Here is a 17188-nt window from a genome sequence, read left to right as displayed (position 1 = left end):
CTTACCCTACCTATACCGGCAATATAAATACTAAACTCTTACCTCCCCCTATCGGTATTACCACCACCACCAGGCTCTCTCCCGCCGCAACTGCTTCGACTACCTCTTTCTAAACGCCGCGGAACTCGGCCTCCTTCTTATCTATTATCCGCTGTAACTCTACCTCAGCGTCTATCTTCTGTAACCTCTTCCACCTCTCTATCCGTCCTTTATCCGCTTTAATATTAAACGGCGTCCACTTTCTCTTACCCATCGTCTACTATTCCTCTTCGACCTTAATAGCTGCCGAACTAAACCCTAAAAATCGATACTAATCTATACTTAACGCCTAAAACTACCGTCTCTTATCTATAACCGCCCCGAACTACTCTATAATCGCCTAGGCGTAAATTATACCCATAATATATAACGTATGCCCCGCCTATTTATCTGTAACTACTACTACTATACTATTCTCGTTCTATCCCTCGCTATTATTCCCTTTCTCCCCCTTAGGACGGTGGAACGCTATTACTCCACGTATAAACTACCTACTAATACTGATTATAATGTCCCGGTATGACCGGATAGTCACTTCCTACCCTAATCCAACTATACTCTCGCGCTTTATCGCCTTCCGCATTCTCTCCAACATCCACTTCTTACTATCTACGTCCGCCGGCTATACATGCGCCGACACAACGTCCTTCTTCTATACTATCGCCTCGATCTATTACTAGAACGGTAACACTAACTATAAATACCACACTAATAACTCGCTAACCTCTATAGGCAAATACTAGTGTATAATCTTAATATCACCGCTTAATGTATACCCCTTATAATATCTCGTCGCGAACACTACTAACCTATCCTTAATAAAAACGTTTTAGTGTCCGCCCTTAGCTGTATTACTATACTAGATACTTAAAATCTCTAGTCCCCTCCCAGGCTAGCCTACGGTGATATGCGCTAACGCTAATAACTTCTCCCTAAACTTAGCTACCTATAATATATACCTCTCGACGGCCGCCCGGTCGATCCCTAACTCGCTACCCGGCTTTAAAAACTAATCGCGGACGGCAGCATCTTACCTAACTCAGTCAAACAACTACGTCTCTCCGTTAACTAATAAACAGCTATAATAGTCCTATAAAAAATTCCACCGGGCTGCTTATTAGTTAGATTATCGCGTAACAACTACTATAGAATCCGCGGCACCTCACCGACGCGCTACTTGTTACTAAACGATAATAAATCCTCTACTAATAACTGTCGGGTCTCTATAACTAACCTATAGACTATACCGCGGAACTAGAGTATAGTAAAATACAAATCCTTATATAATAACTTATTATATCCCTTCTAGTTGACGTGACCGGCCGACGTTATATTATAATAGATCTTCAACCCGTATATATGTAAATCTAATATCTACTACATTAGGCTATAGCTCCCTTAGACTATAAACTTGTCCATTATTATTATAATAAACTCTAAACACCTAGGCCTGCGGGCTCGTGGTACTACTACTACTACTACTAAATTGGCGCTACCATCACTATTATATCCGCTATCGCTATTAAACTTGTTATCTTAGAATAGCTCTAATAACTCTAACACCTGCTAGATAATCATGAACCGGGAAACCTTAATAACTACGGATAAAATCGGCGGATATAGCTCTAGCCCTTTCCAACCGCCTTCCTTAACCCCTAAAACGGCTAATGCGCAAACTAACGCGCTGTCGTATTCCTTACGGCTAATAGTTTAGTTTAATAACTAGATACAAAACTCCAAATATGCCCTTTAGATTACTATTAACTTTTCTAGCTAATCGTTCTAGTTATTCTCCTTATCCTAGTTCTAGGCCTCTTTGTTATTATTACTATATTTACTACTATCGCTATCTTCGCTATCCTTAATGTCCTCCTTATCTTCCTCCTCTCCTCCTTTTTCCTCCTTCTCCTCCTCCTCTTCCGCCTCCCCGCTAACTTTCCGCTCCGCCTCCTTCACTAACACCTCCCACGCCTCTTGCTGTCGACGGGTGAACTAGTACTTAGGGCTTTACTAATTATACTCTTTCTATATTTAGGCGAAAAACATTAATATCTACTTCCACGGCCGAACATAATCGCTAATTAACTTCTTATCCATATATAGCTATAATAGCTAGTATCTTATCTAGTGCTTCTCCATCCGAATCGCCTCTAACTGTATAAATACATCAACCCACTTAATAATAGACGCCTAGCTAATTCTCGCTAACTCGTCTATAGCTTCCTAAATCACTCTTTCTATAGCTTCATTGGGCTCTTCTTCTACCTACCTTATAGGGCCTCCTATCCCTATCCGGCCCTACCACGGTGGGCTCCCTAATGCACTACAACAAATCTAGCCTCTATAATCCGCTTAAATACGGCTACTACTACATACACTCTAACCACGGGTTTACCTCGTCCTCCTCTCCCTCTTAGATAGTGTCATAGGCCTTCTTCTCTACCTTTACCTATTACGCTGTAATCTTACTGCGAATCTACGTCCATAATACTTCGCCGCTAGCCGCTAGCTCCTACTATCTATCTTCTAGAATCTCTTCTAGCTAACGCACCTCGAAATACTGCGATCCGTGTTATTAAGAATGCCGTTACCTTCTCATTACTCCACTAGCTTGGGCCTCTCCATCAACCAACTTAGATAACGGCCGCTTTCTTATAGCTAAGTAGACCCAAAATTCTAGAAAACTATACCACTCGCGACTAGTAACTCGATACTCCGCCTTTCTCGCCTTAATATAGCCTAGTGCCTCCTCTAATCCCCGTACGTATATTATTCTAGCGATTTAGAAGATATAGTTTACCTAATTATTCACGTTACTATCGTCTATTCTATAGTTCCGTTTAAAACCGCCGCACTTAAAATAAACGCGTGATATTATAATTACGGCGTGCTAGTAGAAGGTAATATTTATAAATGTCTTTAAGTGCGTCTCTACTTCTCGCTTAAGCACCGCAGTTAGCTAGGAACTATCCTAGCTCTTCTAGCCTTTAGGCTATAGAAAGGGCGAAGGAGGATCCTTCTTACTAAAAGCTAGTAGCTCTAGCTTCTACTAAAATAGAAGGATTAGCTATAGGTAGTAAACGATAAGCTCGCTAACCTCCTTTAGTAGATAATAGTAGATGATCTTCGTAGAGCTAATAATGTTATAACCCTTATAGTATGCCGTCACTATACTAACTAGACCGTCTTTAATAAAGATACTCCGGTAGTATCTATAGATGGTGTTATAATACCGTAAGCTAAGAATCTCTATACCTCGAGCAGGCTACCCTAAAGTAAGGTGGATAAGAAGGAGGAGCCGTTTAAAAAAGCTATTAATCTAGGAGATATACTTCTTTACTACCGCGGGCTTCTAAATTACTTTTAAGTCCTTTTACCGCACTTCTAGGAACTCTACTTACAACTAATCACTCTTTAGCACCTAATTAAGCAACTACTATTTACTATTAGACAAGATGCTTTCATTACGGGGTTCCTAAAGAAAGCTCCACCCTTTAGTATTTTAAGTTAAATCGTCCTTAAGGTCGTGTAGCTAGAAAGTTGGTATTACATCTTCCTGCTCTTCCTCTTAGTATAAAAAAAAAAGCTCTTCTAGTTATAACTACGCTAGCTCTACCTACGTGCGAATAAAGTCCTTAAAGTGGGCTATCGTTATTTTAAGCTTCTTATATATTAGCTTCTTATAGTCGTCCGACTAGTAGATGTAACCTAGACTAGTGGTAGTGTTCCGGATCTTTTTACTATAGGCTTATAGTCGGAGCACCTAGTTAAAGGGCAACCGGCTCCTGTAGATTATAAACTAGTCCCTTATCTCGTCTAAAACGTCCGCTAGATAGTTAATCTCCCTATCTTCTACTATTATTACCGCCCTTTAGATAATAAGCATTTATACTATCTTAATAAAGGCTGATAGATATCCCGTATATGAGTATACATCCCTAAAGATCTTCTTCTCTAGATCCACTCCTAGCACGGCTAAAAACCTAATAATAACGCTCTTAAAGAGATCACCTTTTAGAGTATAGTCTAGTAGCGAGATGTAGAATAAGAGGTATACATAGTCTAGCTAGGACTAGATCTCCTTATAAAGTATATTCTACCCCTCCTAATACTTCTCTAACCCTTACTTCTCTTTATTTCTTAAGGCTAGTAGCTCCTCTCCGTACCCTATTATCTAGTCGAGGTGGGTAAGCTATATGGTAGTTAACTAGTGCGATAGGGTAACACGCTACGCTAGCTAAATAGTGCGGTACGCGAAGCAGATTAGCCGTTGCTAAACTAGCTTATAGCCTTAGTACATCAACTTCTTAAGCTTAATTATTAATAGCCGGTCCTAAGCTCTTCTATACTAGATAAAGCTATTAATCCGCGCCTAGTTGAACATGTTCACTTTATCGTTATATACGGACTTATGCGATTCCTCGATAATCCGGTTAAGGCTTTAGGTAAACTCCGCTAGTAAGAACTTAATCGCGGGATCGGCTAGAGATCCTAAGGGAGCAACCTTATTAAACCTATAACCTTAAAGGTACTAAGGCCATCGTGTTATCTTAAGCTATAGGGACACTTCTATTTAAGCGGTGTTATCTAAAATAAGGTTCTCTAACGCATCTACTTCTTATAAGCCCTCCTCTAGCATCCTATTAACTTAGGCTATTATAAAGTCTGCCTTAGGGAGTGCCTACGCTATCTCGCGGCGCTGCCGGGCATCTTTCTCCTCCTAGAGCTAAGCTAGCGAGACGACGGCGAAGAATCCGCTACTAGGGCTACTAATAAAGAAACGCTAGCATGCCACCTTCTTCTAACGCGGCGGAGCGGCTATAAGAGCCTTAGGTTGCCCACCTCTACAACGTCTTCCTAAGACATGCTTCTCTTAATAATATTTATGTATAAAAACCTCCGTACGCGCGACATATAAACACTATAGGTAAGTAAGGCTATTATAAATTAGAAGGAAAGGGATAGTAAGCGAGTTAGGCGCTAGAACTAGGAAAAGAGTGTGTTTAGGATTAAGTAGCGGCTTCCGCCTAAGCTCCATCACTAAAAGATACACTTTCTGTTTAGAATTAAGCTTTAGGTGGTCGGCATAACGCGTCTTTAGGTGGTTTTTATAGTAGTTAGGGTTAACAGCAAAACCGCAGGTGATATAAACCCATACTTAATAATCCTCTAAGTATTAAAGGAGATCCATTACGCACGAAACTTCTGTAAATAAGGCGGAAAATAGGAAAATCACTATGATTAAAGAAAGTAGTACGCAGCAAGACGCGTTCGCGTCCGCGTAGAACCAAAACATGTGAAACACATAACGCTAACTACTAACATGTAGGTGATTTAAAGTCTCCGGAGGCTAGCTCCTAGCAGGAAACAGACATTTCCGATAGGCCTAATGGGGTTAATGGGGCGCAATAGGATTGATGGAGGTGTATATAGATGTTTAAGGTTACGAAGGGGGCAGCCGGGGGCTAAAGGCTGGAAGATTAAGTGAGCGAATCAAGGGTCGGAATGAATGGGGTGTGGGCTGGGTTGATTCGCGCATGTATCTCTAGGATACGTATGAATCGAGAGTTGGCCGAAACTGCACCTCGTTAGTTTTGATGTTGAAATATTGTACGGGTCGGGTCCATCGATGAAGATCTCGGAGGATATGTGTTCTGGGGCAGCTGATACTGTACGTCGTTAGTTTTGATATTGAAGTGGCGGGAGCTTGAAGCTCTTGTAGTCCACGATTGATTTCAGAGTGTCCTTTTCCTCCGGTTACGGCGTCCTTTTCTCAGAGATTTCTTCTCTTCCTTCAAAGTGTCGTTCTCGTCTTTCAGGGTGTCCTTTTCCTCGGTCACGGCGTCCTTTTCCGCGGTCACGGTGTCAAGCCTTTCTTTCAGATCGTCGGTTGCCTCGGTCAGACCCTGGTTATCTTGTTTAGCGCGGTCGAGCTCCTGTAAGAGCTCTTTCCGCTCTCGCTCTTTCGTCGGTCCTTGATGGTGTTTCCAGCGAAATGTTCCTCAAAGGTCGGCCTCTGGGTAGGTTGGTCATTCAGGTGATCGTGCTGCGGCGTATCGGGTCCGATGCCATTGTCCCCATACTCGACGGGAGCGCTGTAGTCACCACACTCTGATCGAGACCTCGCAGGTGCTCTGCTCCGAAGGCAATCACGCAGGGAAGGGCCGTTGAGAGGAAAGAGGCGAGAGATAGTTTGAGGGGGCCTTCAGCTGTCGAGTCGTAAGATGTTCTACTCCAGTCTTCCAGATATGGTGATGGCACGCGGCCGAATGGCTGAGGAGGATGTGGAGGCTCACTACCGTCAGACTCCGAGAAACGATTGAGGGCATAAACAATGCCGGTAGCGCTCGTACCGTGCGACGATGACATCGCTGCATCAGACAAGGGCACAGGATCCGGGATCTGGGGCACCCCGCAAGCTGACAGTCGAATCAAGCAAGGGCTGGAAGTCACTGACCAAACGAGACAAGAGAGTGGTTTGCGGTATCTCGGGCCGGCGGACGAGACTGGAGGAACTTCGCTCAAGCTGGAATGCTGTCGGTGCCGCCGGTGGGTGAGCGGTAAATCCATACGAATTTTTGGTCTGGCTTGAGGTCCAGCTGAACAATAACTCAGCTCAAGCGTCATGCAATTCTTAGAGTGTGCTGCCGTCCCCACCGCCTCTCCCCACGCACGGATGATTGCTATTCAGCCTTTTCTTGGCGTTCCGCCCGCCAAGCTGTCGCTAACCCAACTGAGAATGGGCAGAAGTGCTTAAGGTGAGATCCTGAACCTCACATTTTCAGCTATAGCATGTTCCAGACATTCGTAATCTTTGGCTTGAGCGGGCACGTATCAAACGCGAGGGATTATAGGGAAACTCTAGGCATCATTATTCTTACGGCCGTTATTCCTGAGCCAAGGCGATGTACGTTCATGGTGCTCTAAGCTAAAACTCAGCTGAACTACGCCGCTTTTTTGTCTCTTCTGCTTTATAGCAAAACAAGCCAGACTTCACAAGGCATATATACCTCACGGTAGACCACTTGATCTTCCCGATAAATCTATCCCGACTCACTACATTTCCGGAGACTACTTTACAGAGACCAAGTGGAAGACTTCTGAATTCTTCTCAACACACATTAAGATACTATGGCTGCTCCACTTCAGTATGAACAACTTGTGGAAAAGTACAAGGAGGACTCATCTACAAAAGTTCTGGATGCGGGCGACAAAAAGCCCATCCAAGTCGGACTCCTAGATGTCGTGATCGACAACAAGTACAAACCCCAGCTCGTCCGCGAGAACGGCCGATTGAAAGTCGTCGTTGAAGCTGATGCAAACGGCATTAAGATCGAACACCCTTTCCCGAATCCTAAGGTCGTTCTTCTTGGCGCCGCACAGATCAAGCAACGTGACACCACCGTTGAAGCAACAGCCTTTCGTCCTCAGGGCACCCCAACTAGTTTCCCGCCATCAAAGGACGATACAGCTCAGGACAGGACTCGAAATATACCCACAGTTATCTTTGGGCCGGACGACCGCGTCGTCTTCCACGACACTTCCTTTCCCTGGCGCCTTTGTGGCAAGGTTCAAACTGCTGTAGCACGTGGGTCTGGATGTATGATTGGCCCCCGCCACGTCCTCACGGCAAGCCACTGCGTGAACTGGGCCGCGGACGGCAGCGCGGGGTGGATTAACTTCACGCCTGGGTACTACGACGGATCAGGACCGTGGGGCACGTTTGCGGCGACCACAGTCTACGCATACGTAAAGAATATCGGCGCTCTCCTCGACAAGCAGACTGCATTTGATTATGCCGTTCTCGTGCTCGATAAGCGGATCGGAGACACAATTGGCTGGGCAGGTAGGCGTGTGTTTGACGATTCGTGGGTCAACACTGCGCAGTGGGCCTTCATTGGATATCCCGGCGACCTCACCGGCACCGAGCGGCCGGCTTTTCAGGGCAAGGTTGTTGTTACCAGCAACAACCCGAATTTCACGCTAAATGGACGAAGCGGTGGACGAAGCGGCTCTGTGCTTGGTCACTTCAGTGATATCACTAGAGGCATGTCAGGTGGGCCACTCTGGGGTACGTGGACGGGCGAGGAGGGGCCGAGAGTCGTTGGAGTGTGCAGCACTAGGGATGGGCCGCCGATTGCAGTTCCAGATGGATCAACGAATCAGGATAACGAATTTGGTGGGGGCCAGGCGTTGGTTGATTTGATCATCGAGGCGACGACTGAAGCTCCATAGTCGGATAAGGAGAATTCGTAGCCTATATTTCTTCATTCCGTCTTCAGCAAAGCTTGATTTTCAAGTCGTAACTGCGAAGGAAAAGCACCGCTAGTTGCGTTACTCTTACTCCACGTCTTGTCCACTATTAACTGGTGACTCTCTATTAACATGAGTGACTATTACTGTTGGGCGATATTACTAGCTCGATTGATAGCTGCTAGAGTGCTATCTAAGTTATATAAGGCCATCCCCTGTCTCTCCACCTGGTAGTATCCCTAGTCCATCCGTGTGTCCGCTCCCTGCCAGATCCGCTTCTCAGCCCCCTCACAATGCCCAGCTTGCGGCCCGAACGTGTTTGGCTCCCTCCTGACTGATCTCTCTGCCCCTGAAAGGTGTCCCTCCCCTTCCTAAATGCCGTTCTGCCCCACAGCGTGCCCACCTCATCGCCGGCCGTGATGGGTAGCGTTGTCGGCGCTGTACTCCGAGCGCAAACGTCCTCGGAGCAATCTATCCTTCGCCGACCGCCGTGACAATAATCGATCGCGTTCGGAGGGATGAGGTTGCCGGAGTGGCTGAGGACGCGTTTGCGTTCGGCGTGCATAAGAAGTGCAAGAAAGGAGTCGCAAGCCGTCTCGCTGACCATGCGACACCTGCTCCTGTCAGCCCGTCGTCATCCAACGTGGTCCTGAACGTTGATCTCCTTACCTAGAGGCCTCTCTCCAGGGTCTAGCCCGGCTCTGACTGTCGTTCGGATCGCCTGCTGCAGTTCTCCCGAGCAGCGTCGATGCCGGATGGGCTCGCCCGAGGAGGTTGCGCTGACACCATAGCATGTGGTGCCAGAAGGCGTCGCAAAGACGAAACCTCGTGCAAACCACGATGAACATCGTCCAGCAGTAGTCCAGTCTCCGCCGAGCAGCTGGTGCAAAGAAGGCGGCCGCCGTACGAGAGTGGAGGAAGTGAACGGTAAAGACGCGCACCAGTAATCGTTCCTGTGAAGCGACTATCCAGTCCTCCCGGAACTAGTCTGTGAAGACCTCCAGGCCCAGCTCGACGTCGGCGTTCTCGCTTTCGGAAGGAAAAAGGGCAGTCAATTCGCTGTCCCTCCCCACGGACCGCGAGCTCCTGGTTCTCGACGCAATGTCAGTAAGGGGCGCAATCGGTCCAGGTCGCTCCTCTCACCCTCAGATCCTTTTCCAAACCCCTTCACCAAGGCCTGTCTGCAGCGTATCCGCTCCTTAGTAACCGAGCAGAAACTGCCAGCTGTGAAGGGCGATCGTGATTCTTGATGCCGTCGAGACCGTGCGAGAGCATCAGACCCATACCAGAGAGCTCGCGCTGGAACACGAGGTGGCCTGGTAACCGCAAGAGCGTTGCTTGATGCTACCGAGCGGATCTCATGTCGCCCCTGCCACCGAAGGTGAGGACTTTCGAAGGTATCATTGAGTTGCCGCGACTGCCAGAGTCAGCGGGCTGAATCCAGTTGAATCGAGCTGAGTGATAGCCAAGCAAGAACAGTGCGCGAGAGGATTACCAAACAAGGCCTAACCCCGGCGCAAGACGCCTTTCGTCGATTGCAGCCTCTGCGTATTCGGGCTCGGCGGCAGAGCGCAGGCGGACATTGTGTCCTAACCGGAGCGAAACAGTTGACAGCGTCTCGTAGGTATCAAGGCTCTCAGCCAGGTCGTGGAGTTGGCCTTGTGCTTGCCCAGCATGCTTCGTCGGATGGCAAAAATGACGCCGATGCGCAGCGGGATCCGAGTCTCCTTTCTATCATAGCAAGCATCTGCAGCTTCTCGACCGCTTCCTCGTCTAAGCCTCTTCATCTTCCATGGCAGCCGTCCGTCAGCGTACGTTCAAGTCTCCAATTCACTGTCTGCTTGACCGGGGACCAAATTGAGCTTCGGCATCGCTGCTGTTAACCTCGATCAGCATCCTATCACTAGAAAGCAGCAGGAACGGAGGCCTACAGCGTTGCGCCGAGCGCAATGGGACTTCTAGACGTGGTGAGAAGCCGGCAGCAGTCTGTCACTGCGTCGAAACCGGGGGGAGCTGGAGGAAGGGTGTTGCTCTAAAGGACGCGGCTTGATGGTGCGAAAGCGGGCTGATGAAGACGAGCGCAGGCGCAAGCGGAGACGATGACAAGACAGAGCTGATTGACTGATGGTGAGAAGAAACAGTCGACAGTGGTTTGGTGTTGTCGTGTGTAAGGCGGGTACGGGTGGGAAGCGGATACCAGTTTTGCGACATCGCGCCTGATACCATCAAGATCCGGGAACAGCCAAGCTGGATGCTACTGAGGATTGACGCTGTCTGAGCCGCTTTCAGGCGCAAGGGGAAAATCTTGTAGCGTACTGCTGGAAAAACCATCTTTGAAGCAGCTAGTTAGAGTGACATGACAGAGCTGGCCCGATGCTCAAGCTCATCGTAAAATGCAAGCAACCCAGAGTCAGTCTCCTCGAAGTCAGCAATGAAAGCACCACAAAGCCAGTGGATGTGAACGAAACAACACGCCCCCTCCTCCTCCCCCCTGCCCTCAATCGCGGATCTTCCGTGGCCCGCCAAGGCACCGTCTGCGTCTTCCTCCTCGAGCCGTTTCCTCTGCCGTTCAGAACGGGCTTCGGCCTTGAGCGACTCGATCTCCGACCGATACCAAGCGACTGCGGATTCCGCTACTGTCCACTGGGCTCGCATCAGGGTGACGAAGTTCTTATACTCAACTTCGAGGATCTCCAAGTCCTGAAGTGCCTCATCACGAGCTGCCGTGATTTCCGCAAGCTAATCCTCAAGTTGCTCAACATTAGTTTGGAGCTGAGATTGAGCGTCCGCGAGTCGTGTGGTTAAGTCTGCCTTCTCGTTGGTAAGCCCTGCGATCTGAGTGTCGGCTTTGCTCAGCTGAGCCCTGGAAGACTCGCAACGGTTCTCCAGGTCCAAGATCTGCGCATTGACTGCATCCAGCTTGGTCTTGGTGGCCTCGCGCGCAGTCGCAGCCTCGGCCTTCCCCTTTTCTAGCTCAGAGTGCTGGAGCTTGACGTTCTCCAGTTCGGTTTTGGCTGCATCGAGCTCGGTTTGCAGCTCAGACTTCTGGAAGGTGGTCTTGTTCAACTCAGTCTTGGCTCTGTCGAGTTTGGCCTGGAGGTCCAACTTCTCGGAGTTGGTCGTGTCAAGTGCAGTCTTGACTCCGTTGAATAGGGTCTGCAGCTCAGTCTTCTCCGCTCTGAGCAATTCTAGCTTACCGCCGGTGGTCTCGCATTCTTCGCGAAGGTCCGCTTCTGCCATAGTGAGCTCTGAGATGCGGTCGTCAAGCTGGGCAACCTGATCCTCAATGCCCTCGCCTTTTGTCTGCAGCTCAGAAATTCGGGGAGCAGCACGCGATTCAGTTCCATTCCGCGTCAACTGCATATTCTCCCTCGAGCGCGACATCCTTTCCTCCTGTTGCACGTTGACAGTCCAAAGCTCACGTCAGGAAAGCAAGCTAACAGCAGGCCGTTGCTGAGTTCGGAGCGGGCGGTAAAGGTCGCCAGCAAGCTGACGCCGGTATGCGCTGCTGATGTGGATCTTGGATATGTAACAGTGTTATGGTGATAAGCTCGGGAGAGATGACCCCGAGAGAAGTTAACCGCACACAGGCTGTTACAATAGCGGCGGAACTGGCAGGTTGAGAGGTTCAGGTTGCTCAGACAATGCTGTCCGTGGCCGAAGATAAGGCGGGTGCACGTGAGATTGTGTTGGAGACCGAAGGGGGCGAAATCCGACGAACTTCGCCACTGGTAAATGATGGTACGTCACCGCTACCTCAACGACCCGTCACACGGCCGCCAAAATCTTGCGAGCGGAGATAGCTGCGGTCGCACACAATCAGCCCCATCATCTGCCTTTAACCATCCTCATTCCCCGCGACAGGAAAACTCTTGTCAGCTCGCTCTTACCTGTCCTTCGATCTTAGCACCTTTCAAGCTCACCCAAAGTAATCCGCGGCAGCAGCAAGCTGTCAGCTTTTCAACCCGATCCCCTCTGGTAAGTGTAAGATTTGACTGAGACGAAATGAGTAGACGACTGAGATTTGGGCACAGGACTAAACAGCTTGCACCTAGAAGGCCGCAGCAAGCAATGGCCCCGGCCAGGTAACAACTAATGAGATGTTTGAATGCACTTGGCGCACAGCACTCACTGCCACTATAGTGACAACGAAGCAGCATAACCTCCGCCAGCTCAAGATTCAGCTGCGCAATCCGTGGCACGTCAGGCTCCAGCGGATCAAAGCTCGGTGCAGCAAGCTGCGATTCAGCAAGGTTTGGATCAGTAGTCTACAGCTTCTCAGGCTCTTATGGCGCAGATTAGACCTCTACCTGCTTCGGGAATTCAAACCGGGCCCACTTCCACGACGCGGTAAGCTTTCTCACCTTACAATCGGTCACCATTTCCTGATTCGCTGACTGAGTACCAGAAATGCCATCACCCATCCTGAAGCCGTCGAAATGCTTAGGGAATGTCATGCCAACGCCGCGACTTGGATAAAAGACTTAGATATCTCCAAGCGCAGGGCCGTAACAGACCACAAACGCTACGAGGAGCTCGACGCCGAGATCGACCGCCTAAAGAAAGAGAACGCCGACCTAACGGATGAACTGACCCGCCCGAAGGAACGGTTGTAGATGGCAGTTTCTCTGCTCGGGTCGATCACAAGATAAAGCACATCACACTTAAAGTATACTAGAAACTGCCTGGCTGGACGTGGTGTTGCTGCCGGTGGGTATCTGCGGTTCTGTGTTCTCTAGCGATCTTCTCTTCTCTGGTGGCCTTCTATTCTCTGGTGGTCTCTATCGAGTGATGGTGTGGGTTTCTTCTGGGTGATGCGGTGGATTGCTTCTGGGTGATGCGAGGATTGCGGATGACGGACAAAAATGGGTTGCTTTACCAATTGATGCGATGGATAATTCACTGGGAGTATGTGGCTTGTACACTATGTCTCGATACAATGGCAGCTTCCAAGGTTGATTTCTCTTGTGATCGCATGTCTCCGTTGCTGAAGGTGGTGGACGATCGGCTTCCCTAATACGGTAGCGCGTACGCCGAGCTCAGACCGAGGCATCCTTACTCAGTCTGACTGCCCAGGTGCGAGGCCTTGAGAACGTACGAGGCCTGATCGAAAAAGGTCAAGCAGTGTCGAATTCGTATGACAGAGACTAACAAACTGAACATGCCGCACTTGCAGCAGCGCGATAAAGGCTTAATGTGCTCCAGCTTCTAAAATCCCAACGAAATTATAAGGTTCACTACTTGGCGATTAATCGTAAGAGAGCCACAGCGCACAACTTGCTCAACCGCGCCTTGGTACGGCTGGGCCAGGCGATGCAGTACGCTAACTGCAAAGATATGTGCTTACAATTCTATAAACACCTCCAACTACTCGCCTGCGTAGGATCACCCGTGCCCGAGTAAACGTTACGTGTCGGGTACTTGCAATGCGCGCGCCGCAACGCGACGCCCAGACCCGCCGTGTTATTCATAAACTTGGTCCCGACGATCCTCTCCGGCGCCGTCCCGTTCTCCACCCAGCGCACCATGGCCGTTAGAATACTCCCCTCCGGATCTAGCGTCGCATTACCGCTGCTCTGCCTAATAGCCCACGCGCCAGGCCCGCCCCTATAGTGCTCTATACCCGAGATGCGGAAGTAGCGGTAAAACCCATTAAGCGCCTTAGAAGGCAAGTTTATAGTCCGCGAGACGTGACTATAATACCGCGCTAAGTTATTGCTCGAGATAATGCTGTCCATGAGCCCGTGATACTGTAGCAGCTTGCCGCCTCTGTCCCTAAACGCAGTAAGGTCGCCCTCCCACGTCTTGATGCCGCCTGGGTTAATGCGCGCGGCGTTCGCGTAGTCGGTTGCGTTTAGTGTGGCTAGGTCCTAGGACGGGTCGTTGTAGACGGCGTAGCGGAACTAGTCGGTCGTGTAAGGGAAGGGCCGGCCCGTGTAGATGAGGCGCTGCACTAAGAGCTCGCTGCTAGGCTGCATGCGCGGGTAGACGAGGGCGCCGTCGAGGCCGTAAAGCGGGGAGAAGATCTCGCGGACGACGTTTGCTTGGACGCCGGTGAGGCAGTTTGTAAAGTTACCGGGCGTGTAGATTAGCGCCTCCGGGTGGTACTAGCAGAGGTCTGGGTCTTTAAGGATGCTATTAGTATAGCCGTTAATGCCGTCGCATTAGTCGAGGATGGATTAATATATAATAGGCCATAACGCCAGCGGGACGAAAGTGCTGGTATTGTTGTTTCTAAGGAGCGTGTAGAATGTCCGCTCTAAGAGGTTAGGTTATTCAAAGAGTTCGCTGGGGCTCCGGCCACGACTCCGTCAAAGCCTTTAGGGAAGTCCTGCACCTCTTTCAGGCCTTACTAGCCGCCAGTCGAGCAGCCTAGATAGTAAGACTTGGTGTGCGGAGCGCCGTAGAAGGCTTGGCTTGTCTATTTACCGACGACGACGCCGGTGTGCACTCTGAGGGGGTTGCTACTACATTACGCGATAGTCGAACGTGTTGGGGCGTATCTCACGATCTCCATGCAAAGTCTTCTACAGAGCCTGGGTTGTTGTAGAATGCGTGTCCAGTAGTGCCATTATGTCCCTTGATTGGTGTTAATTGATGGCCCCACAGCATGATATGCCAAACGTACATTGTTTCCGGAAACGGTCGCGAAGCCAAGGCCGCTGGTGTATGCTATATCTTTATATTGGATGCCTGTAGAATAAGTGTGTTAGTGCTTATGTTCAGGCTAGATCGAGAGTGGCCTGCTGTATTAGAGGATAGGAGCATTCACTCACAGCCGCCCAACCCTCTATTACCCGTACTCAGAAATCTGCCAGTCCAGTCCCGCGGAAGCCATATCTCTACGCTTATACTAGACCTATCGGATGTCGCGACATACAGCGATACGCGGTAAATATCCTTCGGAATGACTTAGTACGGACGGGCACATGTCACATTATTGTTAGGGAAAGTTAGGTCTGTGCCGGCTGGAACATATTGCGAGAACCACACCGTGCCGTTGCTAATGTCGAGCTGCGAGGCAATTCCACGACATTTGTCTTCGAAGCTGTTGGTGGCGAGCGCAAGGCTTGCGGCGCAAGATGCCACAAGGGCCTGGATGATGCCAATTCGCATCGCTGAGCTGCTGGGTTGTGCTTTACGGGCCAGCTGGGGCTTTGTACGCCAGAGTGGACAGCGCTCCGCTCTTATATGGCAGAATGTCCATCACCAAGTAACGGCGAGCATTCTCCCGCACCGACAGGGCGTTCGCCAGACTTGCGGAGATACATGAGGATGAGGACTTTGCCGTTCGGACGCTATCCCGCAGTGCAGGCGGGGTTCATGCAGGATACTATACAATCGACTTGGGCCTACATCGAGGCTTAGAGACGGCAGCAGGTCAATATTGACCCGCAACGACCGGCATTGAATAACGGGAGTTGTGTGGTTGGTAGCTACGAGCAGTTGGAGGCTCTGGTGGCAGCGAAGCGGCTGTCAGGTACGGCTCATCGAGGCGTTGTACTCGAGTAAGGTTCCCTCATTTCCCCACACCGCTGTGTGTCATGAACCCTGCTCCGCATCATCGGCCCGCTAGCATGGGTCTGGACCGCGAGAAAGCTCGCTTTACTATAATTTACCATGACGTCCCAGCAGCATCGCCCCGACCTTCGTACAATATGTAACATCTGTTCAAACAAACTTCGCGAAGCCCCGACCATCAACGAGCGAGTCGTGCAGTCCAGTAATTCCATCCCGAAGCCCCGATCATGTCAAAGATCGAGTCGTTCAATCCAGCAATCCCTCAAGAAGAGGTTGATCGGCTTTGGAGACAGCTTCGACACGCGCGTACCTAAAGATCCTATCGTTCCTAATGCCGGAGAAGATTACGGTTAACGTTTCTGCTATCTACCGTCAGTGCATCAACTAACTTACGCTAGGGCCGTCCATTGAATGGATCCACAAGCTATACAATATCTGGGTGAATGACTACAGCTGGTCCGCCGCTGTAGAGAGGATTAACTTATAGCGCCACTATACAACCGAACTAGAGGGCCTCCGCATCCACTTCGTGCACGAGCGCGTAGATACCTTATCGACCTCTAAGCCCCCTATACCTCTTCTTCTGGTGCACGGCTGGCTAGGCAGCTTCTACGAGGTCGTACACGTCATCCGACCACTCACAAATCCATCGCCGTCGGACTAAGCCTTCGACGTCGTCATACCTTCAATGCCGGGCTACTACTAGTCGTAGGGGCCGCCGCGCGGTTTTACGCTGCAGGACACTACCTATATATTCGATTAGCTCATAAAGCGGCTCGGATACGCTAAGTACGTTGCGCAAGGCGGATACTGGGGGCACTGGGTGATGAGGGAGCTTAGAGTATAGCATAGTGAATCCTGCGTCGCCTTACATATACATATATACCTAACCGCGCCGCCTCTAAGCGAGGAGCCTAACGAGCGGGAGAAAATCGGCGAAGAATAGATAAAGTGGTTCCTGGGCAAGCCTGGTAACGAAACCTATATGGCCTACGCTATCGCGATGCGTACACGGCCACAGACGATAGGCATTACTTTCTCTAACAACCCTATTGGTATTATAATGTGGGTGGGCGAGAAGTATAACGAGATCATAACCTATCGCTTAAGGACCTATAGAACGAGCGGTTTAATAACGATATTCTCACGATAATCTACTTATACTACTTCACTAGTCCTAGTATCATGACTAGTATGCTGTCATACTATAATAATGTGCGGTATAAACGGTATATCGAATTTGATTTAAAGGAGGAAAACTATATTAAATGTCCGTTCGCATTCTTGAGCTTTAGATGGGATATTGGACCCACGAGCGAGCGAGCCGTCGCGAGGACGGGCAACTTGAAGTGGTACAAGTGTGAGTCTCCCACTG

General features: G+C 49.6%; 4 protein-coding genes across 4 annotated transcripts; 2 read left to right on the top strand and 2 right to left on the bottom strand.

Moving 5' to 3' along the window:
- Window positions 1–7170: 7170 nt before the first annotated feature.
- On the top strand, window positions 7171–8274 carry W97_08004 (uncharacterized protein; the record flags this gene model as incomplete). Its single annotated transcript, XM_007785873.1, has 1 exon — window positions 7171–8274. The coding sequence occupies one exon, from the start codon at window positions 7171–7173 to the stop codon at window positions 8272–8274; it is 1104 nt and encodes a 367-aa protein (XP_007784063.1).
- A 2757-nt stretch (window positions 8275–11031) lies between these two features.
- Window positions 11032–11676, bottom strand: W97_08003 (uncharacterized protein; the record flags this gene model as incomplete). The annotated part of the gene is made up of 1 exon (XM_007785872.1): window positions 11032–11676. One exon carries the CDS (start codon window positions 11674–11676, stop codon window positions 11032–11034), a length of 645 nt encoding a protein of 214 aa, XP_007784062.1.
- Window positions 11677–12580: 904 nt separating this feature from the next.
- W97_08002 (uncharacterized protein) lies at window positions 12581–12908 on the top strand (the record flags this gene model as incomplete). The annotated part of the gene is made up of 2 exons (XM_007785871.1): window positions 12581–12642; window positions 12701–12908. 2 exons carry the CDS (start codon window positions 12581–12583, stop codon window positions 12906–12908), a joined length of 270 nt encoding a protein of 89 aa, XP_007784061.1.
- A 735-nt stretch (window positions 12909–13643) lies between these two features.
- Window positions 13644–15408, bottom strand: W97_08001 (uncharacterized protein; the record flags this gene model as incomplete). Its single annotated transcript, XM_007785870.1, has 3 exons — window positions 13644–14162; window positions 14247–14399; window positions 15229–15408. 3 exons carry the CDS (start codon window positions 15406–15408, stop codon window positions 13644–13646), a joined length of 852 nt encoding a protein of 283 aa, XP_007784060.1.
- Window positions 15409–17188: the final 1780 nt, after the last annotated feature.

This window comes from Coniosporium apollinis (genome assembly GCF_000281105.1).
Source record: "Coniosporium apollinis CBS 100218 chromosome Unknown supercont1.47, whole genome shotgun sequence".
Classification (NCBI taxonomy): Eukaryota; Fungi; Ascomycota; class Dothideomycetes; genus Coniosporium; species Coniosporium apollinis.
Note: the sequence above shows the minus strand (reverse complement) of the source record. Positions and strands in the feature narration are given on the sequence as shown.